A 27,420-nucleotide genomic window follows, 5' to 3' on the forward strand; every position below is an offset into this window, starting at 1 on the left:
GTGATTCAAAGCCAGGTTTTAGAATTTTATTAGATTTTTACATTCATATAATGTTATGTGTTTGGATTCAGCAGGGATCCGAAGCAATCAAGACACATTAAAAAAGGGAAAAGAAAGATGCAAACCTGCAGTCCTGCAATGTCCATCTTCTCTCGGACACTGAACTTCTGGCCGATCAGCCTCAGTTTTGGCACACAGTACAGCACCATGCTGTTAAACTGCAATGAGGCAAGAGTTTAACTTGGGCAGTTAAATGCTGGACACCGCACTGTGTCCAGCACAGTGCCTACACTGTGAAAGTTTAGGGCTCTGGTGTGTTTTATTCTAAGATATAAGTCTCAAGAAGAGATTTAAGGTGAAATTGAGGCTGATGGATCATTACCAAAAGAAGTGGGCAGACAGAAAGACATCAGCCAGTCACTCCTCCCTTCTGCCCCTCTGAATACGACTGCCTCGAAAGCATGAGAGCTCTTCTCCCAGTGCCAGTGAGAGCTGGCCATCTCCTGCAGCAAGGTGGTTTGGCTAGAAACCACCTTCTGTGGCACTCTGCAAAAACTCAGCCTCTGAGGAGGGAGATGGAAAAGACCCCTTTGGGCCTGACAAGGCATCAGAAAAGGCACAGCATGGAAGAATGAAGGAAATCCTTGAAGAAAAATCTGGAAGAGAAAACTGCTTAGGATTAGCTGGGCTCAGCTGGTGAATGCTTTTTGTTGTTAAGCTTAGGAAGATGGAAACATACCACAGAATCACAGATTCAAAGGATTGTTTGGGTTGGAAGGGACCTTACAGCCTATCTCATTCCACCCCTGCCATGAGAAGCAATCCCTTCCACTAGACCAGTATGCTCCAAGGCCAATTCAATCTGACCACAACCCTGGAAATTAAAGAGCAATTAAAACACTCACCAGGAATAAATACCTATCCTGTGCTGTGCCATTCTTTGCTGAAAGTTTCTGAATGTGTCCTTCTTTAATGAGCTCATTGGCTGGGTTAACAATATCCTCTTCACCACCCAGACGCTCATAGACTTCCAAAAGCTTGTGCATCTTTTCCTGCAGGTAGAAACCCCCAGCAATTTAAATTTTAAAAAAATATATTCTGTCTGGTCTATTTCCCACTGTTTAATTTCTGTGGTAAATGTATGTAAGGTGAAAGAAAACAGTCTTTCACTTCCACTATAGCTTTGCATTTATATTACAACCTGTTGCATACTCTTCAGTGCTATTGCCCACTCTGAATTAGTCATACTGGATTAGTTATACTTGGATTGTACCATTTAATGACATTTTGAAATAAATTTATTTGACACTTTTAGACTATTACTGTTCAACAATAAATATGTATCATAGAATCATAAAGGTTGAAATAGATCTACAAGATCATCAAGTCCAAATATTAATCTTTAGAACTTTAGAAGCAATGTCCAGTATAATCAATGGCCAAGTTGGAGACCTGTACATTACCAAATAATGGGAGCATGATTTATTTCTTCTACTGCATCACAGCAGAACCAGCCAACAATTAACTGTCCACTAACTTTTGGAGATTTTGCTACAGCACTCACTTTCCTTTCAATCTGGCTTGGACCTCATGCAGCAAAACTATTAGAGCAGCCTTTTCCAATAGGTTCTTGGGTACTAACAGAAAAAGCAACCGACGTAGAAACCAATGAGTCAACGAGTTGTTTCGTATTCCTGATATCTGCAGAGATACTGTACACAGTCCCCAGGAAAAGAGTTGTTAGAGGCCCCAAACCAGAAAAATTTCCACCAAAATACATCCTTATTAAGAGAACATGCCAGACTCAAACAGAAACAGATAGTTTCCTAAGTGTGTTTTCAGACATACTGACAATACACAGACATCAGCTGGCTACTTCCCCATAGCAGCCACAGGAAATGTGGTCTCATGGTGTCCCCACCAGCTGGGGGAGGAAGTAATAGTCTGATAGGGAGGCAGATATAAACCTTGGACCCCCCAAATGTTCAATGGGTACTAAGCCAGATACACAGCATTTCAGGTCTGTTTGATACAAAATGTCCTGAGACACCGAGGTGCACCAAAGGGATAACATCTGCAGCTATAAAGTCAATTTACTTTAATGGTAATATACTAGCTCTTCTATACGTAAAACATGTGCTACTGTCCAAAATCTCCACAGTCTGACTGCCCAGTTTTTGAATCACAGCTTTCTGAAGCTACTGATGCATGCAAAATGCACATTCTGTGCACTTAAGATGAGCCAAAACCAAATCAAAGCAACCTTCATTCTATTGAAGCACTGTAGGACTAAAAAAATAGTGTGAAAATCTGTAAGGACGCCTCGTGAATGGGCCTAACTGGAGTACTTTTAACAGTTTTCAAGGAAAAGCAAATAATAAGTTTTATGAAGACTTCCTTTTTCAACTCATTGGGTCCTTAAGAATGAGGGAAGTGGAATTTAAACCCAACAAGCCACAGAAAACAGCATTTACAATAAAAAGAACTCAGGAATCCAGCACATGTTTAAAACCTGAATGACAGTCAGATATTCCTCTCCAGTTACCATACTGAGCCTGTTGCAATGGGAGGCCCTCAGTTCAGCCAAGTGTTTCAGTCAGATCACAATTCCATTCTGGAATTACTACTCACCATCTTCCGGATGGCTGCATTGGAATGGTTTGCTGCTGTCGATATCAACTCCAGTGACTCTGTAATAAAGGTACCAACAGTTATGCATTCTCTAGATTATATCTTTTAACAGCACCCTGGGGGATGGGTTCACCTCTCTGAGTATTGTTTTTCCTTCAAAGCTGATGATACATAAGCAATTATAGACACAATCACTTCTGCCTGTTCAGCTGATCTCTGTTTCATCTTTCTCTCCTAAAAATCTAGATGACCCAAAGCACACAGTGACAAAGAACCCTCACCTTCTAGGAATCACCTATTAAAAGTTAAGTCTCACTTAAGTCTTCCCAAGCATATTTTTTAAAACTGTTTTTCTAAAACAGGGCTTGTCTGCTTATGGAGATATGGACCTTGTTCTGATTGAGATCAAAAACTCCTCATAATCAAGAGAAGTCCATTTCTCTTGAAATGTTTCACCATATAAACAGAGGCTATCTGGCTTTCTTGGCAAGAAATATGCATTTAAACACAATACAAATTTAAAACCATTCTTCTTTTCTTCCTCTAGCTACTGCAAGGATGTCCTCCTGTTTTGTCCTTAGCCACACAATGGATTAAACAAAAGTGTTAGATGTTCTACTACAGCAAACTTCGTATTGTCACTGTTTATTTGGGAAAGCTGCTTTCATTCCTAGAGCAGGCATTCCAACCCTTTTCTTCTCAACTCCAAAAGCATTCAAAATCCCTTTGTTTGGCAATAATTTGATTAAATCAAATCTTCATTTCTACCACAGTCCTGGTTGTAAGTATCCGTGAAGAACATGTGAAGAACAAACTACCCAAGATTTCATTGTGCTTTTAGACAGAGAGAAGTTTACACGTACTTTCAGCATCTTTCCTATCTGGAGATTCTTCTGGAAGTTTCTTTAAGTAGTCCTTCAGGAGAAGCTCATAACGAGGAATTCTTTGCACTGGTTCAAGCATATGATGCTGCAAAGTCAGGTTTCCACACACCTCCTGTTTCTGTAAGGGAGAAAAAACAAGAACAGGAGGGTTTAGTTTTTTCCTGCCTTTGGTGTTTAAAAGCAATGAAAAATGACCAGTCACACACAGCTAGAGAGTGTACAGGAGCTCCTCAAGCCATCATGGATCGACAAACTTATTAGGTTGGAAAATACCTTTGAGATTATCAAGTTCAAACATAAACATAACATTGCCAAAGCCACCACTAAACAAAGTCCACAATGCCACATCTGCATGTCTTTTAAATCCTTCCAGAGATGGTGATTCCATCATTGCTCTGGGCAGCCTGTACCAGGGCTGGACAACCCTTTCTATCAAGAAATTTTCCCTAATATCCAATCAAAACCTTCCCTGGCCCATCCTGAGGCCGTTCCCTCTCCTCCTGTCCCCATTCCCAGAGCCCGACCCTCCGGCTGTCCCCTCCTGTCAGGGAGTTGTGCAGAGCCAGGAGGTCCTCCCTGAGCCTCCTTTTCTCCAGGCTGAGCCCCTTTCCCAGCTCCCTCAGCCCCTCCCCAGCTCCGTTCCCTTCTCTGGACACACTCCTGACCCTCAGGCTCTTTCTTGTTGTGAGGGGCTCCAAAGTGACCCCAGGACTGGAGGTGGGGCCCCAGCAGTGCCAGCACAGGGGACGGGCACTGCCCTGCTCCTGCTGCCACCCCAGGGCTGGAACAGGCCAAGGTGTCCTGGTCCTTCTGGCCCACCCGGGCTCCTGTTCAGCTGCTGCCACGGCACCCCCAGGGCCTTTCCTGCCGGGCCCTTTGCAGCCCCTCTGGCTCAGCCTGGAGCTGCAGGGGCTGTTGTGACCCAAGGACAGGACATGGAACTTGGCCTTGTTCAACCTCAGACCACTGGCCTGGGATCCAGCCTCTCCAGATAAAACTGTAGAGTCTTCCTGCCTGACAACACATATCAGAGCTGGCAGGGTTTATGTGACTCTTCATCCCACATCCGGCATTTTCTGCCAATATGCAAATATCTTCTTTCAGAAGGCTCAGAAAAGCTCTTCCCATCCATGGCCCTGTGTAGCATTGTTCTCCCAACTACACGAAATTAGAATGCCCCCAGGGATGTACTCCTTGCCAGAGCTCACTATATGAGCAGCAGACACACTGCTTTGAAAGGCAAAGCTATCTCAAATTCTACTTCTTTTTCACTTGGCCAAGAAGGGGAGGAGGCTTGAGTCTGATTACACTAAACATCATCTGATAAGGCACCAATGTGTTCTTTGTACAATGGCACTGAGTATTGTGCTGTGTACCTGTTTTCATAGGATCCTGTGAAGCAAAAGAATATTTCTGTTTAAAAGAGAGATGAGAATCTCAGTAAGAACCAGGAAGTTGCTTTAAAGCACACAGGAAGTTTCTGCTAGCGATGTAATCTGACTCCACAGCAGCAAGATAACCACAGACATACACGGCTGATTTTTACATCAGCCCACTAATGTGGTCTGTTCTAGTGTAAACAGCCTCCCTACAACCACGTTAATTTCACTATGCATTTCTCAGAGAAATGAACTTCTTTCAAATATCTGCAATTTCCTCATAAATATGCCAGCCCACACTACACTGCTGACTCGCTCCATTGTCACAGCAAGGCTGGAGATAATGGAATGAATGAATGAGAGAAAAATATTAGCTATCCTTCCAGAAATTCAAAGGACTGAACTTGGTAAGTCACAGTCATCAGCTTATTAGTAATATTTTTGTTTTCTGCTTTCTCTAATTTAACATAACTACTAACAGTGAATGCCTTAAGCTGTATATTATATATACACTATTCCATTTGCAGCTTAGGCAGACAGTGCATCCCTGAAGGATCAGAACACACTTCAACTGGTATGTTGAAAACTATAAGTGGTTTTTGATAGTGCACAGACATATCAGGTGAGCGGACTAAGCATTTTGGGTCCAATCTCTGCCTCCTACAGCTATGATGACTGTAGAGCAAAAGGCACTCTTTAGGTGCGACTAAATAACCTACAGTGCAATTCTGTCATCAGCAGGCTTTGCAGGTGCATCTCCTGCCTGCATTGCCAATGCCCACACTGCCTGGCCAGAGTTCTGCTCAAGCAACAGCAGAGCTGCCCATGGTCTGGAACCCGTGACACACATCCTTTGTGTTGGAAGCTTGCTGGTGGGAAGAGACAAGTGAATCTTAAGGAAAAGACTTGCCTGTGCTGTAGGGAAAACAGTCCCAAATGGATTTACCCTGCAGAGAGTAACAGCTTGCCACGGGCTGAGGACAGCAAAACATAGTGCTGGTCTGCATGCCTTTAGTGGGAGCAGGATGGGTAAAGGAAAAAAAGGGTAAGAAATCCTCCACGTGGAGCAGCAGTGTAGCAGGAAAGGACCTCTCCCAGTCCTTGTTTCTCCAAACTTCTGTCTGAGTCTCTGACACAGCCCTAAACCTCACACAGGGCCTCTTCTCCTCTCCCAGCTTGCTAGGGAATTACTTGATTCTGCACAGCTGGCCCAGCCTCCCATTTAGGGCAGGCAGCTGTGCTCCCTGCTCAGCTTAACCCACTCCTTGCCAGCCCTCCCCTCCCCTCCCAAAGGTCGGTATCTGCTTTCCCAGACCGGTGCAGGGATGCTCATGAGCATGCTGGTGCCTGGATCCCTTCAGCTGGCTGAGGGGACAAGTGGGACAGAGCAATTTGATACATCAGCATAACTGACACTCTTCCCCTCTCCCTGTGCAGTTTTTTGTGTAATTATGTGTATGAGAAAACACATGAAAATCCATGTTAAGCATCCTCCTGTGGAGCTGTGATCCCAAGAGCTGTGTGCCACTTTTGGAAGCCTCAGGACAACCAGACAAACAGCAGATGCTGTCGGTGATACATCCAAACTTAAACACACCCACCTCAGAATGAAAATGTATCTATCTTTAAAAAATTGAAGTTAGAAATGAGGAAGACAAATCCAAAAGAGTCAGAATTACTGGACCAAGGGTGAAGTTTCATTCTGTGACTTCTGATACTCCTCTTAAACCACAGAATCATGGAATGGCTTGAGTTGGAAGGGACCTTGAAGACCATCCAGTCCAACCCACATCCACTGTCGAAGGTTGCTCCAAGCCCCATCCATCCAGTCTGGTCTTGAACACTTCCAGAGATGGGGGTGGCCTCAGCTTCTCCGGGCAGCGTGTGCCAGGACCTTACCACCCTCACAGGGAAGAATTTCTTTCCAGTATCCCACCTAACCCTGCCCTCCATCAGTTTAAAGCCATATTAAAAAAAAAGAAAAAAGAAAAAAAAACAAAGAAAAAAAAAAGAAAAGAGAAAAGAGGAATGCCACTAAAATTGTGTAGTTTTAGTATTAGTGTCTTATTATCTTGACAACATGTCATGAACTTGGAAACAAATAAACACACTGAATTAAGTGAGGATCTCTCACTCCTGGTTCTGGCCAGCAGAGAGTCAATTTTGTCTAGTAGCCAGAAGGGCATGTGGCCAGGGCCCCAGTGTTATTGGATAACACCTCAGGGCTTTGCCAGGCTGGAAGAGAGGGTTTCACTTCAGAGAAGGTTCCTTACAGTGGAGCAAGTGTGGCACATGGAGCAGCTTGAGTGATGCTGGTCCTGACCAGAGGGAGTGGTTTGGGTCTAGCTGGATTGAGCTCTGCATTCTCTTTAGTACACTTTTATTTTTATTATTAATATGGTTGCTCTTACTGTTTGTTTTCTTATCTCATTGGTGTTTTCAGTAAATTGTTCTTACCTCAACCCATGATTTTTGCCTTTTGTGCCTCCAGCTCTCCTCTTCAGATGCTCGGGGTGGGAGGGGGGGAGGGAAAAACGGCAGAGGGGGGAAGCAAAGGAGTGACAGTGTGGTTTTGGAGTCTCTAAAGAGAGGAGCATCCTTCGTAAGCCATTACAATCTCCAAGTCCTATTATGCCAATTAACAACATACCTGTATATTCTGAACAACATCCTTGAAGGGAGATGATCTCTGCATACATGTGTTCACTATGTCCATTGCCCTGTCAAAGTTCTTTACATATTCTCCATACATTTTCAGAAAAGGAGCAAGTTTCTGCAGGATATCTCCTAGCCGTGGGTTCATGCTCCTATGATAAAGAGACAGGTAAGTACTGAAATCTCTGGAAATCAGTGGTATCTTCAGAGAGAAAACACAGCTGTAAGACTTCCACAGTTGTCTCCCACATGCACAAGCACTTACACATATGTGCAATCAAGACAGGCTAAGTTTAGTTTAAGGTAATCTACACAATATCCAAGAGGAAACTTCAAACACGAATCCTGATGTAGAAGGGATGACACTTCTGCCCTCACTGTCTTAAGTAAAGAGCAGACTGACTACACATCATTAAAGGAACATCTATATATCTCTTCTGCCCAGCACAAAATCTTGTGAGAAATTTTAACTTATCAAAAATAATCTTTTCCACCACAGTCAAACATCTAAATTAATTTTAATGCAAAGAGATGGTTCCGTTCAGTTGGGTAATCCCTAGAGGCCAGTAACTCCAGGCTGGAGCAGCAGTATCCACACTTCTCTCTCCTCCAGAGCCATGGCCATTCTTCCTCAGTCCACCTGAGCAAGACCCTCTTTGGCCAGCTGACAATCTTCTATCCTGTTCTGACTGCCAGACTCTGCCATTTCCCCCGCTTTGTTACAGCTGTCCCTGCAAGTGCAAGTCAGGCACAGAGGTGCTGAGACTCATTTATTCCTTCTGGTCACTGATGAATGTGTGAAGACTGGACTCAGCGGAGAGAGAGGGGGAAGCCCTGGTCTTGTCTTGGTCAATCAGGGTACCTGAAAAGGTCAGCACTATCTGACAAATCTTGCAGCCAATGCCTCCCCTCAAATTGGGTTTCCTAGATCTGATTTAAAATTAACCTTTCTACCTATCACTGCATTTCTGCATTATCTACAACTTACCGAATCACAGAATCATTAGGGTTGGAGAAGACCTCTAAAATCAACAAGTCCCACCTTCAACTTATCACAGTAGCCAAATTTTAATTGGTATTTGAAAATACTTATTTCAGCTATGGGGCCAAAACAAGCAATTTCATTATTTCCTAGTACTGTAGTTTCATAGTACTGCAATGATAGGAGAGTGGGAATGCAAGGAAAACAGCTCTGGCAATACTTTGAACTGAAAGAATACTCACAATCTATTCTAGAAATTTTAAGTGCTCAGCCCCACTCCTTAAGTCAGAAATGTCTGAGAGACTTCACACAAACATATTAAATAACTAACATAACTACTGCATTAAACAATAAAAAATTTGGAATTAGACTAGGCCTTATGGCTGCTACAGTTTCTTGAAAATGTATTTTTCAATAACTGTAATGACAGCTACCTACCATTCTTGTGTAATTCTTGTTTTGAGCTCAGGAAGAAGAAATTGTCCATGGAAACAATAGATGGAAGAAATATTTGAGAAGATGCCTGTTATCACTTCTGATGAAATCCCTGCTTCGGACAATTTAGTGCAAAAAACCTGCAGAAGGCAACAAAACAGTACCAACATTCAAAAAAAAAATTGAAATGACTGAGAATATCAGAAATCTCATATTTGGGAGTGCAAGCTGCAAAGAACATCCAGTCCCTGAAAAGCATTTACTGCTATTTACACAAAGCAAAATAAACCACGTGATTGGGTTTTTCTCAGTAGGAAAAATTACACTACACTGAACAAAAGGGAAAGACATTCCCTAGATTTCTGTGGTCTAGAAACAGTTTCTATTCATCTAATACAAACACTGCAAGTCCTCCATAGAGCTGCAAGAGTTGTAGGGTGAAGGGTTCTCCAAGTTACAGCTTCTAAAAACATTTCCAGCCAGGTGACAGCTTTTTTTATTCTACTCATTTTTAAAAAACACTTGGCTAGCAATGTGTCTCATCCTTATTTTTATATCTTTCCTGCAATTCATGGGTTTCCTCTTTGAGATAATTATAGAAATGTCTGAATTGTGTAGCATCAACTCAAAGCCTATGGGGAAGAAAGTTCAGACTAAGCACACCAGTTTCACTTCATCCCCACGTGTAAACATGATGGGCAACAATTACAAAACACAGTGGTAAAAAAATAGCTTGCTGTAGGCATGGGGCTGATACACTGGTAAAAAAATAGCTTGCTGTAGGCATGGGGCTGATACACGTGGCCCGGTTTTAGTGAAACTTCAACTTCTTGCACGTCAAAGAGCAATCACAGATTTCATAATTTCTTAGTGCCTTCATTGTCCCTGTGATTTCCTCTCCCCATGCACCCAGGGAGGAACCAAATGCTGGCAGTGTCTGTGTCTTGGGCTGCTGCTTTCCTGTTTCCCTTTCTGCCATCCCAAACCTCTGGATCCTTCTCAGAGAACCCTCTTGCCCAAGGCTCTCCTCTGGGACCCATGGCACACAGCCTGGCAAGCCAACTCCACCTTCCACCTGCACACAGTGCTTGTATTAGCTATAGCTATAACTTAGGCAACGGGCAGGAGACATCATTGCTGCTTACTGAAAGAAAAGGGTTAATTCAAAATGGAATTACCTGATCCAAGAGATGGAGTCTTTTAACATAAGCTTCTTCTGTGTGGAGCAGCTCATTGGCGATGTTGAATAGCTTTTGGGGCTCTGTACACTGAAAAAAAAGTTACAAATGGCACAATCCATCTGCACCTTCACACCTAGGTTACACTAACTGTTCTGTTTTTCATTTTGTCAGTGGCCAAAATCCCTACCAGCAGAGGAGCCTGGAGTGAAAAAGGTTAACTCATTTCAGAATCTGCTCCATGTCTCTCAAAAGATGACTTTGCTCCAGACATATTTTAAATGCTGTTTTCTGAAAGAGCAATTAGTAATGCAATCAGTGGCTGGTCAGGACATCACACAAGTTCACTATGGCTTTATAAAAAGAACCAGAAACATCCCCTAAACATGGAAATAAGTCTAGTCTATTTGAAAAACAGGGCAATAGACTGTAAATCAGCTGTTCTACTCTTTGGACTGAGGTCCTGTAACTAAAATGAAAACTAGAAACCAGGCTCTTTGGCCAGATATCTACCCTTGCCAGCACAGCATTACTCTCTATGGCATATTTCTAAGATTTCTGGGCAGCTTTAAACACAGGCCAATTCACTGGAAAGAATTTTCAGCAAGGTAACCCAAATCACTCAGTGAAGCCTTTCATCAAGCTCATTATAAAAAATAAAATCAGAAAGGACTATTTAAAAACTCTTAATACAGTTACAAAGCACTGACCTTAGGCACAGTTCAGCCAAAAGCTACATAGATCCTCCGCTCTCTAAGTGATTAAAAATACCTGAATTACTAGAATACAGGCTTGAGCTTTCCAACAATTTTTTAAACTGTCAGACCATAAACTCCATGCCTACGTATAATGAAACCAGTCCAGAACAGAGCATTGGCTGGCTTGTGTTCAGAAAGACAACCATGGAAAATGGGCAGCAAGGATGATCAAATACAGGGAAACTATACTGAGCTGGATCCAGATAAAAAGACAAACGCAGTGAAGGTAAGATGTGCATTAATGATTCCTGGAATGGAGAACACTGACTGGGTGCAACTAATCACTATTTCTGTGGAAAAACTGAAGGGCATCAAATAAAATCACCAAGGTGCTGCTTCAGGGGCTGCTTCCTCAAGCAACACTACACTGTCTGCAGTAACCTTCACACAGGCTCACAAAAAACCCAGAAATATCCATAGAGGAAAAACTCAGCTGAAGTCTATTAAACACATGGGGCAATTTCAGTTCGGGAAGCACCTGGGCCTGTCACCAGTAGCAGTGCTCCTTCCCAAATGTCTGTCTCTGGTGCTTGCATTCAGGGCAAGGACTTCTAGATATAATGCTGTGGGCCACTACCAGATGGCTGGAAAATAAAATAAAATAAAATAAAGACTCTTTTTAAACTTCTTCAACATCACCTTATTTTGTTTCCAAATAAAGTTGATGAGAAATATTTTAGCACCCACCCTCCACACACATTCAGACAAACTGCAGTACAACCGAAAACCTCAAAGGCTTTTCAAAGCAAGCCATGAACTCCAACAAGTAAGACCCACAGTTATCCTACATGGAATGAGGTGCCACTTGGCATGAAGTACCCACAGCTCCATGACGTATTAGTGAAGTAAAATGAATTGCCTTTCTTTATTTGAAGCAACATCAGGCTTCCTTTGAAGCAATCCCTCTTTTTCTAGGCACAAATCTGAAGACAGGCAAACATGCCATGAGTGAAGTTTTGACATGGACTCTCTCTGTCCTGCCTCTCAAATTATTCCAACTTAATTCAAATATTCTTTTAAGCTCTTTCCGCATGCTGCACAACATCCTGCTCTGTTCAATATGTACTAATATTCAGGGGAAGAGAAAAAAAAATCACAGCACAGTAAGTTTTGAAATTGTTCCAAACAAATACATCTTATTTACAAGTTTACACTGAAGTGCACTGCTGGCCAGTCAAACCCAGTAACTACAGAGATTTCTCGCTGAGAAAGAATTTATCTGCTGGTTTTGCTGGGCACAAAGGAGCACTCAAATGAAATGTACTGATGTAACCAGCTGGCACCAAGAGCATCCTTTGAGTTGTTTGAATTCCGAATTGGAAAAATACTTATTTCCAACCAAATACATTTGTAGTCAGAAGTAAATCTTTACATAGCACAGGCGCTTTTTAACCTCCTGACCTTCACCATCTGCAATTCAGTTTATATTTCAAGAAAACTTGCTGACATCTGCCTAAATACCAAACAAGGGCTGAATAGACTCAGCTTGAGCTCAGTTTTACAGAGTGACTATCTCCAGTTGCTCTCTCTGCTAGGCAGAGACAGGCACGTTTTTCAGACAAATTTGCAACATATTTGCCTTTCAATGGGCATAACATTTTAAATTAAATTGTAGATAAATTAAATGTGAGGCAGTCCCATTCTTCTAACTTCATTTTGTGCAAGAGAAAACCTGCAATGCATCACATAAATGCACCTCAGGAAGAAGTGTAATACAAAAAAATCAAAACAAGTGAGTTTTCTTCTAGAGATACCTTTCTCATAAATTCACCAGGTGAGCTCCAGAGAATTACAACCTCCATAACTGTGTTTTTTCATCCTTATTTTCTACTATATGGACACTTAACCTAAGAACACTGCACTTCACTACCTACAGATCATTGGCTGAAAAACACAAAAATCCCATATATTAACGCTACTGTTATCATGGCTTGGGGGGAAAAGAAACTAACAAACTCAAACATCCCCAAAAACAAACCAAAAGAGCCACCAAACAAAAAGTGCAAGAAGTGGAACATTTTGCAGATATTTTGGAATATTCTGTTTCGGTTTTCTGGAAAAATCTAATCCCTTTTAACAGCACTATTTCTAAAAATATCTGTCTTGATAAGCTAATAATCAAAGGAATCTGTCATTAATCTTACATAGCTGCTGCAAATACGCAACAGCCTGGACTACACTAGTCTGGAATCAAAGAAAAATCTCTTTTCCAGCTACAGTTTCCTGAGGAGTAATTTGACAAAACCACCATTAAAACTTCTTTGCACCCAAGAAATGGTCACACCAACAAAAGCACATGTTTCTGTAAAAAAACCATTCTAAATTTTGTGTGAGACAGGATTCTGATCCTGCCCATTCTATTCAGACACAATGTCCTGACCCTGCAAGATGCACTATCCAATTAATTCTCTGAATAACACAAAGCTCCATGGAAAACAACATGCTCTAACAAGCTGAAACTAGAGAAACCCAAACAACAAAAACAAGGTGAGAGTCTTATCTACAAAAGTATTTGAATTTTAACAGCTTACCTCTGGCTGTGATGGATTCTCTCATATGTAACCTTTTAAAGCAAGCTGGGAACCTTTCTAAAAAACTATCTAGGTCAGGAACAAGTTACGACCTGCATAATGCAGGAAATGATACTGACTATCATGATCCTTTGATGAAAAACCAACCAAACAAATAATGCAAACAGTGTATGAAAGCGATGCAAGAGACCTCTTGCCAGTGTCAGGAACTGGTTTCTGAGCACTCAACAGCAACAAACTCCCTTACCTTGTTTACATCCAAATAGTCTAACTTTGGCACTTCTGCTATCTCCTGCTCCTCACTGCTTCCTTCATCAATGTCACTATCCTCATCCTGCGTGGAGTCTCTCTTCTGTTCCACAGAGGAAGTTTTGAGGCCCTTTCTGTCAGGTTCCATCTCTCCTGGGTTCCCAGCCATGCTGGGCTTCTTCTGCTCTGCCCCTTCTTCACTGGGGAATGTTTCCCCAGCCACACTACAAGAAGGACTGTCAATGCCACTGTCTCTGTTGGGAATTTTACCACTCCCATTCAGTTCTGCAGTTGAGTCTTTATTGCCAAGCTCTTCTTGAGGCTCTTTACTCACAGTCACATCAGTACAGTCTTCATGGTTTTTGTTATCACCTATGCTCAGCTCTTTAATTTTCATTATGTCTGTGTTAGGTAGATCCGTGCTGCACAGTACATTAGGCTCAGCTTCATCCAGTTCAGTTTTGTCATTTGTGGAAGAGCCACTGGAAGCTGGGGTGTCACAATAACACAAGCTCGTCTGCTTGGATGAGTCCAGGCCAGGTTCCATCTTAAGAGATAAATTTAGCTGGTTTCTTTGAAGAATATGTACAGGCTGTCTGTGGGTGAAAAGAAAGCACCACAGTCATATTAACACTGGTTTTACAAGTGGCCTGAAAGAGAGGGTCTGATTGTCATTTGATTCAATTTGGGTTTTTTTGCACTTCTTGCCTTCTGACAATCCCAGAAGGCAAGAGTGTGCACATTGCAATAATAATGATAACCCAACAACATCCAGTGAAAAAACATCACCCCTACATTCTACTGAAATGGCACCACCAGAATAGTGGGCCTTTAGTGCTTTCCATGTCACCTTGAAGAACAGCCTGGTTCGAGGGTTTGGAGAAGAAGGAATTGCCTTTAAAGAGAAGCAATTGGTTCTGGGCTCATTTAAACAGGAACTCTCATTCTTCAATAGAACCAAGCCTTTGTGGCAAGATATTTTCTGCCAGAGAGGATGTACTGAAGCATGAGAAGGCACTACTTTTCCTTTTTGAAAGACATCAGGTTCACTCCAAGGCACATTATGGTGCCAGTCTCCATCTCCCTCTTTGTGAAAAAAACCCCATCACTTAGCTCCATCAGGTAGATTTGTTCTTCAGGGAAAGATTTCCCTGTGTGTGTGTAAAATGAGCTGGGTTTACAGCAAAATACATATGTTTTATCTAATTTGGTGTCTTTCATATACAAAGTTTCATATACAAAGCTGCTGTTTTACATGACGTTTCACAGTACTCTATACCCTTCCCTGCCTCCAAGAAGCAGGATCTGATGTTTATTATATCATAGAGAGAAAACTCAATTATTTCATATCATAACCATCAAGTTCCTATGATGCAATTCCCACATCAAGCCAACTTACTAAAAGCAGACTGCAGGCTACTTGCCTCTGTTAGAATTTTACCAAATTCAGCAGGTCTTAAGCTCCTTAAGCATAACTGTGTTACAAAATAAAATTCACAGCTTTTATTAAAAAGATACTTTGTCCTCAGTGAAGTTTTGCACTTCCAGTAGAAAACATCCCAAGAGGACTTTTCCATGTGATCATTACAGTTAATGTTTTCTACTATTATATTTTAAGTTAAAAATGCAGAAAAGGGAGAGGAGAGCAGATCTCACAAAGCCATATTTACCTAATACTTTCAAATTTCTCAATGAGCGTGTTGACTCCTGCTGATATTGGTATTTCTTCCTCTCCAGGTGCTAAGCTCCTTGATGACTTGGGATCAGCTGGCAAAGGCCGAGATGGTGCAGGAGGAATTCTTTCCTGCCCAGGCTTGAGATAGACAGGCTTAGGAGGTACTAATGAAAAAGAAGGAAAAAAACATGAGGATAAATCTCTTCTTTAGGATAAATTTCTTTATCCTAAACTGGGAACAAAATCCAGACCGAGAGGTATGCATTCTTTCCTCATTCTTTATAAACAGGACTTCAGGTGCAGTCCTGAAGTATTGCTTACACCAAAGCAAGCTGCTAAAGAAAAATGACAGGCTTCCATTTTGTGTTTCTACCGCTGGCTTAGTCGTGCTAAACAAACCAAGCAGCTTGCAGCACTGCGCTGCTTCCTCATTACAAAACAGGATGCACAGCTTATGCTTCAGTTTGCAAGCCTGTTTGCCACCTCAATCACACTAATGAACTTCCCCTTCTATGACTTCTCAAAATTCTGGCACCCCATTGAATCTCTTATATTGGGAAAAAAAAAGCAGAGAGATGAACCACATCCCAAAATAAACCACCAAAACCCAATCCCAGCATGGATTTCAGTGCCTTGTGTTTGCTTGGTCCAAAATGCCATGGGCTGAACATAATGTCTTTTCTTCCTCTCATTCTCCCTCCCCCCTCTCTTCTGTGCTGTAGTAGTATTCAAAAATTTCCTTCCTCTTTTGGTTCTACATTGAATTGCATATGGTATAAATAAAACAAGTATTGTAAGAACACTCGCATTCCACTTCAGGACTCACAAGGAGGCCAAGTTACTAAGTTCAACACAGTATTTTTTAAAAATAGCATTAAAATGTAACATCATTAAAAAAAAATTATTCAGATCTTCCATTGATTGTGCAGTAAACGGTTTATCATACACAAGCAGTAACTCATGGCAACAGATTCCCATGTTGTCATGGTTTCATATAGGGAAAGCAACTCCCATAGGGAGAACTGACACTGGAAGTCAGGAAAACTGGCTGTCGGATTGTTCCCAAAACACACACTGCATCCTGAGATGCACCCTGTTAAGTGTGCCCTCCAATCTAGACTATCCAAGGAGTTAACACTTTAAATGAGGAAATTCTAACTACATGCTGTATTAAAAAACATTTTTGAGGAGAGTCCTTTCCAACCATTTCCAACTCTGATCATCCATTTGGCACATGTGACCAGCACTACGATGGGGCTTGATTTAACAACTGTTCCAAATGTAATTCCAGGGTTACTTGTTTTAGGAGGATAAACAGAGGCATATGCACCCAAAAAGTCAATTCCAATTGTCCTTTCCTTGCAGAAGGCTCTGCATCTGTTCTAAGATTCACATCAGCCCAGATGTCTGCCCTGCTCCGCGGATGGGCAGCTGCCATAGCCAGACAGCGTCCAAGGTCAGTGATGAAGAGCTGTTAATGTATTTTGGAGTTCTGAGTATAGGTCAGATTTTAAACTTCCTACATTAATGAGTTTCTTTCAGCATGAAAGAATAAAATCAAATTTTCTAAATATCTGAGCTTTAAGAGGATTGATCTGCCCATTCTCCAAAACCATCTGAAATTCCTATCCTAAAATAATGGTGTTAAAGAACAATGTTGACCTGTTGCAACAAACCCAGAGGAGGTCTCAGAGGTGCTGCAAGGGCTAGAGCCCCTCTGCTCTGGAAATGGGCGGAGAGCTGGCAGGGTATTCAGCCTGGGGAAGAGCTTAGAGCCCCTTCCAGCACCTAAAGGGGCTCCAAGTGAGCTGGAGAGGGGCTCTGGACAAGAGCCTGGAAAGCCAGGACAAGACAGAATGGCTTCCTGACTGAGGGCAGGGTTAGATGGGATACTAGGAATTAATTCTTCCCCACGAGGGTGGTGAAGCCCTGGCAGAGGTTGCCCAAAGAAGCTGTGACTTCTCTATTCCTGGAAGTGTCCAAGCCAGGTTGGATGGGGCTTGGAGCAACCTGGTCTAGTGGAAAGCATCCCTGCCCATAGCAGGGGATGGAACAAGGTGAGCTCTTAAGTTCCTTTCCACCCAAACTGTGACTCTGGCTCTAATTAAAACTAGAAGTTTGCTACATGGAGGATACCAGCATTACAAAGCATTTTCAGGTGCTGCCTGAAGGCTGAAGCCACGTGCTAGAAAGGCATCTCCTCATTCCTTTTTCTCCTGAAGGTTTTACAAGCCACTCATGGCTTTGATTCACACTAACTAGGGTCCCTCCAACTTTCTGAAATACACACATAGAAAATACAATGCTTTCTTTGTTGTTGTTTAAGGCTGAATTGCTTTTGTATAGATATTTAATTGGGAGGGGGTGGTGGTGCAATGGCTCAGAGCATACAGCATCAAAATATCTTTTTCAGATGACAATGATCATCTATCACGTGGATCCATATCTTCTAAATATTTTGGTTTATGAACTTAGTATCTTCTTGAGGCTAAGCTTCCTTTGTTCCTAACACATCTCGAGCTCCATGCTTTTTGCACTCCCCCATTCCCTTGACGCAAGCACCCATTACATACATAAGTGCAATCAATTCTACAAAGCATTGGGTGGTGAGAGTTGGGCTCTTGGCAAATTGGCATTACAAAGAGACACCACATGTCGTGAAGAATCACGAAAACAATTTATACTCTTTCAAAAGTTTCCTGCAGTCTTTTTTTGTAGAATTCAGAAGCCTGGGGAGAACAGAAGAACAGCTGGAGACCAGCTGGAACATGCTTCTTCCTGACTTCTCTTCCATCATACTTTGAGATTGCCACCTATTTAACTATTAGCTGGCAATTCTGCGGAAGTACCACAGCCCACAGATGATTGTTTTAGCTTCTACTTCATATTTTCAAAATATTTTTGTTCCATTTAGGCATTTCCTGTTGCCATACACAGATCTTACAATAAATGGAAAACAGACCAGTTTTTAACAATAAGATATTAGTATACATAAAATGCTTCTAAAAATATTTATCAAAAATATAGACAATATTGTTAAATTCAACTTACACTTCACAGCTGCATGAGGTATAACAACAGGACAAGAAACAGAAAGTGGGAAGTTAAGTAATTGGTTATTGCTGAATCAATTTCTTCTTGAGGCTTCTCTAACATTGGAAAATGAAGATAATAAAATCTTACCAGCTATACATTACAATGTAAAAGTAACTGTTTTGCTGTGACTCAACTTGAAACAGTAATTTCAAAATACTGTACTTCCTGTGCAATAGAAGCTTGTACACTTTCTTGAAGGACAAAGTCACTTGCCTTGGGGTTTCTGTAGAGGATGCATTTTGGCCAGTGCAGTTTTGGTTTTGGGCTTCCTTCCAGCCTGATGGAGACATTGTGCTGAGCTGATGTGCTGCAGCTCCCCACATGCTTCCAACACGGGACTGGAGTCAATGTGACACTTGATTTGAAAAGGAGAACAAGGGCAACCTGAGGGAAGGAAGGAAAGAAGTCAGTATTTCTTTTGTTCTACCGATCCTGAAGAAAATTTGTGCTACTTCTGGAAGTACATCACGCACCCAAGTTCCTCAGGAAGAGAAGGGGGAAAGGAGAGGGGTGAGCCATTCACTCACAAGTTATTACAACCAATATACCCAGCCTTAATAATCCTATTAAACTGCCTGACTGATAAGACAGGCAGAATTTCAGCAATCCTGTCTTTAATTAATTGTTTACTTCTTTACCACAGACAAAGAAAATAAAAAAGCAAATATAGAAGTTAAAAACCATTTCAAAAGAATTTCTCCAAACAGAAATACAAGTGCTACAGCATATAATGCTATGTTACTTGATAAAATACAACTCTATGAGGATGATTCAGAAATACATTCCACGTGGTGCCATTTCTTCAGATTTAATCACTCAAGTTGCATTTTATCCCTATTTATTACTCCTTCCTATATAAAATATTAACATGCCTGTAAAAGGCTCCAATTTAGAAGATGCCATTAAGATACGATCCAGGGGCAACACAGAAAAAGAAGTGATAAATACAATCGTTGGTCTTCAGTTTTACATTCTTGATTCACTTCTGTGAAGACTCACAAAACAAACGATAATAGACCCTGAAGTATCTGATTTGGAGTTTTTTTAGACTTGTGGCAAGCCTACCTAAAACCTTCACGTCAGCTTTTCTAGTGTGCTATGAGAAGGTTAAAAAAGAGTTTAAAAAGGAACGTGGTTTAAAGTTGCTGCATACAAACACAGAGGGTTCTGGCAGTACTCAGAAATGAAAAACACATCAAATTTAGAAATTTGAATATAAATGCACTAAAAAAGGGCAAAGAAAACATGACAAACATTCTTTCCCTACCACTGTTTCGAAATGGACTAGCTGAATTTACCAGAACCTCACCAGAGTGGAAGGTGGCCTGCATCACATAGAAAGGAGACACCTAAAGGTGAAAAACAGTCTTTGCCTTTCTGTGATGTCTTCAACAACATGCTTTAGCTTCAAAAATACAATCTGCTTTCAGACAGATCCTTATTAAGATCAAAAACCTGAAATGAAAAGCACTCCCATTCACATCAACTAAATTATCTTGGATTTATATTAACGGTATTAAATCAGGATGTGACCTTTTGAATTAAGCCCCTGGAGTCTGAGCCATGCAGACTGCAGATTTTGTTGTCAAAAATAGATTCAGATGGCACAAATCTAATTACTGATCTCTGCCACCCAAATATACAATCCCTGAATTCCCCATGTTCTGGCTGGTTGGAGCTTCATTAGCATTTCTACCACAAAAAAATCTTCTTCTCAGCAGATTTGAGACCAGCTATTAAAACCAGGAAATTATAAGTGCTAGATTCTATTCAAATATAATTTCATTTAAGAGAAAAATGCAGTGAAAATAGAGAAGATTATTAGAGCAGATTAATAGATTACTGCAAACACACCATCACAGATAGAATTTATGCTGACGGCTTGGCTCTGGGTACCACAAGCTCCCTGTGACAGCAGCAGTGCTGCCACAGGCCAGCTTTTAAGGGGAAGGACTAGGATTTCTTCCTCATGAACAGTAGCTCAACACAGCCAGAAATTAAAACAGTGCACAAGAGAAAAGCCTGAGTTCAAGAAAGTTAAAAGGGCAGTGTGCAGAAAACAGAGGCCAGTGTTTCAGCAGGTATTCACCAGAGTGTGACTGGAATACAATCTAGCAATATTGTATTTTCTTAAAAATTGCTTCAGTGATCCAATTCCTCAGTGGACAAATTTCTCCAGCTACCACAGGTCTAGAAAATATGAGAAGACCCCTCTAACCTGCGCTGTGCTGCCTGATGACACAAGCACAGCACCAGTTTCAGCTCTGGCAAAGCACCAAAGTCCTGGTAGATGTCAGACGTATCCACAGTGCCCCACAGCAGCTGGAGGAAGAGAGCCACAGCCCCTCCTGCCCTCAGGCACCACACTCCTACGAGATCCCAAACTCGACATCCTAAGCTGAGCCCAGCTACTCCATGCTGACTTGGGATAAAGTGCCAGTTACCCTAAGCATTACCCATTCTTCTTCAACCACTGCCACAAAAAAAGGACTACTCTGTTGATACCGTTTTGTGAAGTTTCAAATGGAATAAAAACCCAATTCCTGTTTTTTTTCCTCCTGGGATTCACTGCTGTGAGACGATTTATCTTTTTTTACTGAAAACAAAAACTAGTGGTTCCTTCATTGGTTTCATACGTGTGGCACCACCAGATACCCTTTTTGTCTAGGCTAAAAACTCTTGTAAGCTACTTACAGTACTGCTAAGTAGGGTGTTTTGACCTTTATTTTATACATTCACACATAAATTCTTCCTCTTATGCTGCTTTACTAACTCCAGCATTTTCCTCAAAACCATTTAAAGCTCACCTCTTCCTCCTGTCAATGGCCCAGCTGAGACCTTGGCAGGGGTGTACGGCAGTGTGCGCGGGGGCTGTACAGCCCTGCTCTAGACCCCAACTCAATGACACTGACAACAACCACCTTACATTTTTGTGGCATTCCAAAACATCAAATTCGGCAAAAAGAGTGACAGTAAAGTTACTGCCATAAGCTTTCAGAAACAGATGCAAACATTATGTTCCAAAGCAAGCAAGAATCTGGCATGGACTGCAATTCCCTACCAAGAGAGAGGCATATCACTTACTTGTGCTTGAGCAGAGACTCACACATTTTTCTTACTTGCTTAAGCTGTAGGACAGCCAAAGAGAAGAAGAACGGCTCATGCTGCAGCTTTCATTTCATGGGTTAAATGCCATGCTCACAGGAACTGACCTCCCCCAGCTCACTTCCGACCACCACTGCGGTTGGTGAGTCAAAGCATATAAACGTGGCAAATGCCCCTGGAGGAGCTGTGCTAAGCACAAGTCACAGGAGATTACTGCTGGGTTTGAGTTTCAAACCATCTGAAAGGAAATACAAAGGATGTGGATGGTTTAGAAGCCTGAATCTTCTGAAACAGAGAAGAGAAAGCTAGATCATGGAATCATAGATTCTCAGAATGGTTTAGAATGGAAGGCACCTTAAACAAAAACCATCTTGTTCCAACTCCCTTCCACCAGACAGGGTTACTCAGAGTCCCATCCAACCTGGCCTTGGACACTTCTGGGGGTGGAACAGCCAAACCTTCTCTGGGCAATTTGTGCCAGGACTTCACCAACCTCACAGAGAAGAATTTCTTCCTAACATCCAACCCAAATCTAAGCTCATTTAGTTTGAAGCCATTCCCCCTTGTTCTACCACTACATACCCTCGTCAGAAGTCCCTCTCTAACTCCTGTAAGCCTCCTTCATATTTTTATAGAGATTTTTGCTTAGATATAGGTTGACATTACTGCAGGAACAGTCAGTAACAGCAGTAACGTGTCAAGGAAACCAACAAAAAGAGAGCTCTCAGCACACAAACTCAGTCTGCTTCACAGTTTGAGAAGGTAAATGAGGGACCACAAAAAGTGGCAATAATGAGGAGCCACAAAAGTAACAATAAATGCACTTCTACCAGCATGGGGTGGAGCTTGCTAAAAGATTTACATCAAATGTATTGAAAATGTTCAAAGCTTCTTCTTCCTATCCTGCTCTCCCATCAGAATCTCCATGGGAAATGATAAAGGATGAAGCAAAATCCAAAATTTTTGAATGGATGCTGCATTTCAGGGCAGACTCCATCTCTGAGGAGCCACAGAGGGGCTGCTGCTTTGGGTTCTCACAAAAAACACAATGCTGACAACCCTGCCAATTCACTCAGTCTGAGCAGGGCTGCCAGAAATTTGGTATATTCAGTTCACCTCATACCACCACAGAAATACAGATACAAAAAGAGAGTTTTTCACAGAAAGAATCACATCATTAAAATTAACAAATTTGTGCAAGTAAAGCACAATAAGGACCAATAGTTTCCCTAGACCTATAATGCTAGTACTTGGGATTTGGTGTACTTTTATCCTATTCTGACTAATTTTAACTGCCTTAGGTGAGAATGTTTTTTCTCTAACAGATGTTTCATAGCATCTCAAGTTCACTACTAAACATCATTGTCACTGTATCTTCCATAAATCTGCATCAAAATACCACACCTTTATTCTCATTAGATTCTCCTAAGGTACATTCCTGCAAGCTAATCCAAATAAAGATTGCTTTACCGGCGCTGGCACTCACCTTACATCTCTCATCACTTGAATAACAACAAGTGTGTTCTGGAAAAAGGAGTTTTCAGCTCTGACTTCTCTTCTTCGTGAACAGGTTTTTACATAAAATGAGTAAAAACCTCTTTTACACACTCATTTCAGTTCAGTCCCTGTATCTGTCATTGCAATCTTGTTTTTCTTGCCCTGTCCAGAACAGCGCCAAATCCAGGTACATGTGAAAAGCTTTTCCAATACTCTTCTCCCTCTGAGACATTTCACACCTGATCCTGCAGACAGGGATTTCTCCACAACTGCTTTAAAGAAACCATTACCAAATTTTAATTACTCATTTAATCTCGTATACTTTCATTAAAGAATTAGCTTTTCAACAGACACACATCAGCCCGCTCCTCACAACAACAAAGCACACTCGTTGTCCCACTCAATGATCTCCAGACAGGGTACTACAGCACAGTCCTCATTTCTATCCAGCACGTAAATTAAAAAACTTCACACTCCAGACCCACATTTGTCCAGCCAGAAATACTGCTGGCACTGTTAGTTCTGCAGGAATGCAGTGTCAGTACAGGCTTCCTGGTTCCCCACCATTGCAGGGACAGCTTGGGCACTAGGGCTTTTTCCTCAGACATAGGTTACCTGGCAAACTGCTATTGAAAATTGGCTATAAAAGTGATTCTTAAGTGTTTACTTTACATTTATATAATTACAATGGCCAGGAGATTTCTGAGTGACAGAAATGAGGAGTTTCAACACCTAATTCTTTATTGCAGCACTACTTAACACAAATGTATAAACCAAATTCCTGACAAAATCGTCATACTTACCCAATGACAAGGTAAAGAAAAGGCAATACAAAAAGAAAATAAAAGCACATCTCAGAAATCCTGCTGCTAGAAAGTCATTACATACAACTTTACACTAGGGCAAGGAAAAAAAAGGAGACAAAAAATCAAGTAGACACTCACTTCTACTTTTAGGCATTTTATGTTGCCTTGAGTACAGCTGGTCACATCCCCCACAGGCAACACAAAGCAAGGATCCTTACAAGGCCAGTCCGATATGCCCCATCATTTCCACCAAAGTGGCAATGATAACATCTCTTGAGATGTAATATAGGATCAACTCAACTTACCACTAACAGAGGAAGATTTAAAATCCTTTCCAGGAAAAAACAACCAAAATCTATCATTATCTGTATGGAAGGTTGCCTTTCCCTAGTAAAGAAGAAAAGCAGTATTTCTCATTTTATTTTGTAGCAGACTGCCAAGGAAATTCTGGCCAAAACTGAGTGAAGGGTAAAGCACATCAGCTGAATGGGAAGAAAGACAAGATTCTAACCCTGGCAGTTCCAAGGGGGCCTGAGGAGTGGAGGCAACAACCAGAAAAGCCATACACTGGACAGAACAAATTCACTCAAAAGGAAAATGAGAAAGAAAACAAAGTAAAGCACCACGGAATATATTCTCCAGGACTAACAACAGGCACAATAAAGCCCCGAAACAAAAATATTTTTCTTTCCTGTATGAAACAGGATGTGGTACTGCAGTTAGCAAGCACTTACCTTCAGCTCCTGGGGTTATTGGTACAAAGTTTTAAAAAAAGGTCTTTTGTTTTACTGTGTTTTAATGGAGCCCTCTGAGGACACGGCGTCTGGTGCACAGCCCCAGCCTCCCCTCAGCCACAGGAGCCAGCCCCAAATGACAGGGTTGTACTGAAACCTCTCTGTAAGAAGGCACCCAGCTCATCCAACCAGCACTCCAGGGACAAGTCCAGCCTCATCATCTCCTGCAGAGAAGGAGGGACTGTGGGGAAGCAGCTCCTTGCTGTGCATCACTGTTATCAATGCACTTGATGGATGCAAGTCCTAAGAGTGGAAAACTCCACATGTAATTATTTCTTTGCTAATAAACTTCTAAATTATTATAATTTAAACTCTGCTGGAGTATAGATCAGGACTGATGGATCCTGGGGGGCTTGGGAGATTTTTTTAAAGTAGTTAGATGTGTTCTCTCACGTGGTTTAATGTAAATATTATAATTTCTAGATCTGTGTCTGCACTGCTGCTGAATGTGTCAATGAACTACACAATGTCCTGAACCAATATCAATGTTGTGTACTTCTCCACAGTATCACAGGATCATAGAATGGTTAAGATTGGAAAAGATCTCTAAGATCACCAGGTTGAACCATCAATCCCCCCACCACTACTTGCATGTTCACCACTAAACCATGTTCCCCAAGTATCACCTCCACATATTTTTGAACATTTTTCAACACTTCTACTTTTTGAACAGTCCACTACAGTCCTGGGAAGCCTGTGCTGGGCTTGACCACCTTTTCAGTGAGGAAATTTTCCCTAATATCCAACCTAAACCTCCCCTGGCACAACTTGAGGCTGTTTCCTCTTGTCCTGTCACTTGCCACTTGGGAGAAGAGAGTGACACTCACCTAAGTGGCAACTCTCAAGTTCTTTCATGCTGTTCTGTGACAAAGTTGTACCAAAGTTATCCTTTCTTATTTTGCTTATATTTGTATCCCTTTGGAAAGAATCAGTCTGGCCTTAGGTTTCATCTCTCAGCTGACTTGGACACAGGTGCCCACAAGTAACTTTTGCACTGGCATTTCTATCATATCTCAGAATTTGGGCATATCTTTACACATTTGGTCCCAAACCTTGGCATTATGATTTCAAGCCTCCAATGACATTCCCACAAGGCAGACAGGAAACAGATTTCGAATTTGAAAAAACATGTTTAACTTCTCTGCCTGGGGCTGCAGACTGTCCACTGGTAAGCAAATACCTCCATTTAGCCAGTCTTCTCAATATTTACATTTGGCCTGCTCTTCATGTTGATATACAGAGAACAGACGTTAGGGGACACTGAACATCAAATCCCCATACATGGAAGGCAGTTACAAACTTTTATGGCCTAACAAAGTATAACAAAGAGGCTGTGAAAATCTCATTCTTCTGGAGGAAGCATTTAGCTGACTTTTCCCCCTAGACGGCATGGTTTAATTAGGCTAAAATAATCACCACAGTAACTTTCTGTGACACAAGATCAAAGGTAGAAGAGAAAAACCCCTGAGACTATTCCATCTAGTAAGAAAAGCAGGTTAGATTACATAAAAAGACTGAGGCATAAAGAGTGACAAAGTAAAGGAGAAGGAGTCTGGGGTAGGTGTCAGCCAGCCTGACATTGCAGGAGACAAAAGTCCTGTCAGAACACTGCTCACAGCACACATCAGGAGATTCAGCCATCACACGGGCTGTCAAATGCAGTTCCTCTGCTAGAGAAAGGGAGGCAAGAAGGGATGAACAGTCAGACTCATTTCTTGGGTGCATACAAGTCTTGTCCTACTTTTGCGTGATGAAACGCAAAGCAACTTGTTTGACTTCAGCAGTAGATTTCAAGACTTAATTCCTGCATTGGCCAAGGTGCAGATGCCAAGATCCAGATATCAAAGTCCATCTTAAGTTGTTGCAAGTGACTACTTTAGAAGAGGAAAGAAGAATTGGTTTTCATTCATCTATTTCATTACAATTAACATGAAACCCAGAATTCATTAATTCGTAAGACCGTATTTTGCTTTGCTTTGTTTTTTTTGCAAAAGCATTCAGTGAAGATGGAAGATAATGGGCCTTTCTCCCTAATTTTTTCCTGAGTTCAGGATTGAGTATTGGGCAGATAACATGCAGAGCAAAAAACAAAGTAAGCACTTGAAACAGACTAGAACTCTCTCTAAGGAAGTATTTCTCATCATCATTTTACCCTCATTGTTCTCATTCCAGCCAGGTGAGCAGAAGCAAGGGTATTTCTCTGACTCACAGGACAAGCACACATCACCACTGTGGGGTCCTTCAGCACAGCAGCAGCATTTTAAAATACCTTTTCCTCCTCTTGCCTCTCCCCAATTCAAACTCACTTTGCATCTCATGTTTATGGTTATTAACTCAGTTTAGCCCTGGTCTCCAGTTTTAGTCTGGCTGCATCCTCCACAACACGGGGATGCTTACCCAACTCCTGGTCTCCGAGAAGAGTTTTGTATGGGAACACCCCATACAAAACTGATCCCTCTACAGCGTCCTCCGAGATCAGCCAAAGGCAGCGGAGCATGAGGTGCAGTGTGTAGCTGCAACTATAAATGCATTTTCACCACGGATTTCCCAAAGCTGAAGCTATCATTTTGCCTGACAGCCTGAGAGCCCTCACTGATGTCAGATGTCTATAGGACCTCTAAGATGCACACACCGGATCACGATGAAAGGATGCAGGCTGAATTTTTATTCAGTATTCCTGAGACTTTCCTCTTAGATGAGCACAGTTTGCTTTTTTCTTTTTCCCCTGACAAGTAAAAGGTTTTTCATTATGATGAAAGAGTCCT

The 27,420-nt window shown here is 41.7% G+C and overlaps 1 protein-coding gene across 1 annotated transcript in view; it reads right to left on the reverse strand.

Annotated features, from left to right (window-relative positions):
- FGD3 (FYVE, RhoGEF and PH domain containing 3) overlaps nucleotides 1-27,420 on the reverse strand; it is a gene marked incomplete at its 5' end in the record, with an annotated part of 88,605 nt that overhangs the window by 22,979 nt on the left and 38,206 nt on the right. The window contains 10 exons of the mRNA XM_083869431.1: nucleotides 126-218; nucleotides 906-1,052; nucleotides 2,632-2,690; nucleotides 3,495-3,633; nucleotides 7,545-7,701; nucleotides 8,970-9,106; nucleotides 10,145-10,234; nucleotides 13,681-14,278; nucleotides 15,353-15,521; nucleotides 18,667-18,837. Of these exons, the coding sequence (XP_083725557.1) occupies nucleotides 126-218; nucleotides 906-1,052; nucleotides 2,632-2,690; nucleotides 3,495-3,633; nucleotides 7,545-7,701; nucleotides 8,970-9,106; nucleotides 10,145-10,234; nucleotides 13,681-14,278; nucleotides 15,353-15,521; nucleotides 18,667-18,837 (1,760 nt within the window). The remainder of the gene's footprint in view (nucleotides 1-125; nucleotides 219-905; nucleotides 1,053-2,631; nucleotides 2,691-3,494; nucleotides 3,634-7,544; nucleotides 7,702-8,969; nucleotides 9,107-10,144; nucleotides 10,235-13,680; nucleotides 14,279-15,352; nucleotides 15,522-18,666; nucleotides 18,838-27,420) is intronic.

This window comes from Zosterops lateralis (genome assembly GCF_965231275.1).
Source record: "Zosterops lateralis genome assembly, chromosome: 11".
In the NCBI taxonomy this organism is placed as follows: Eukaryota; Metazoa; Chordata; class Aves; order Passeriformes; family Zosteropidae; genus Zosterops; species Zosterops lateralis.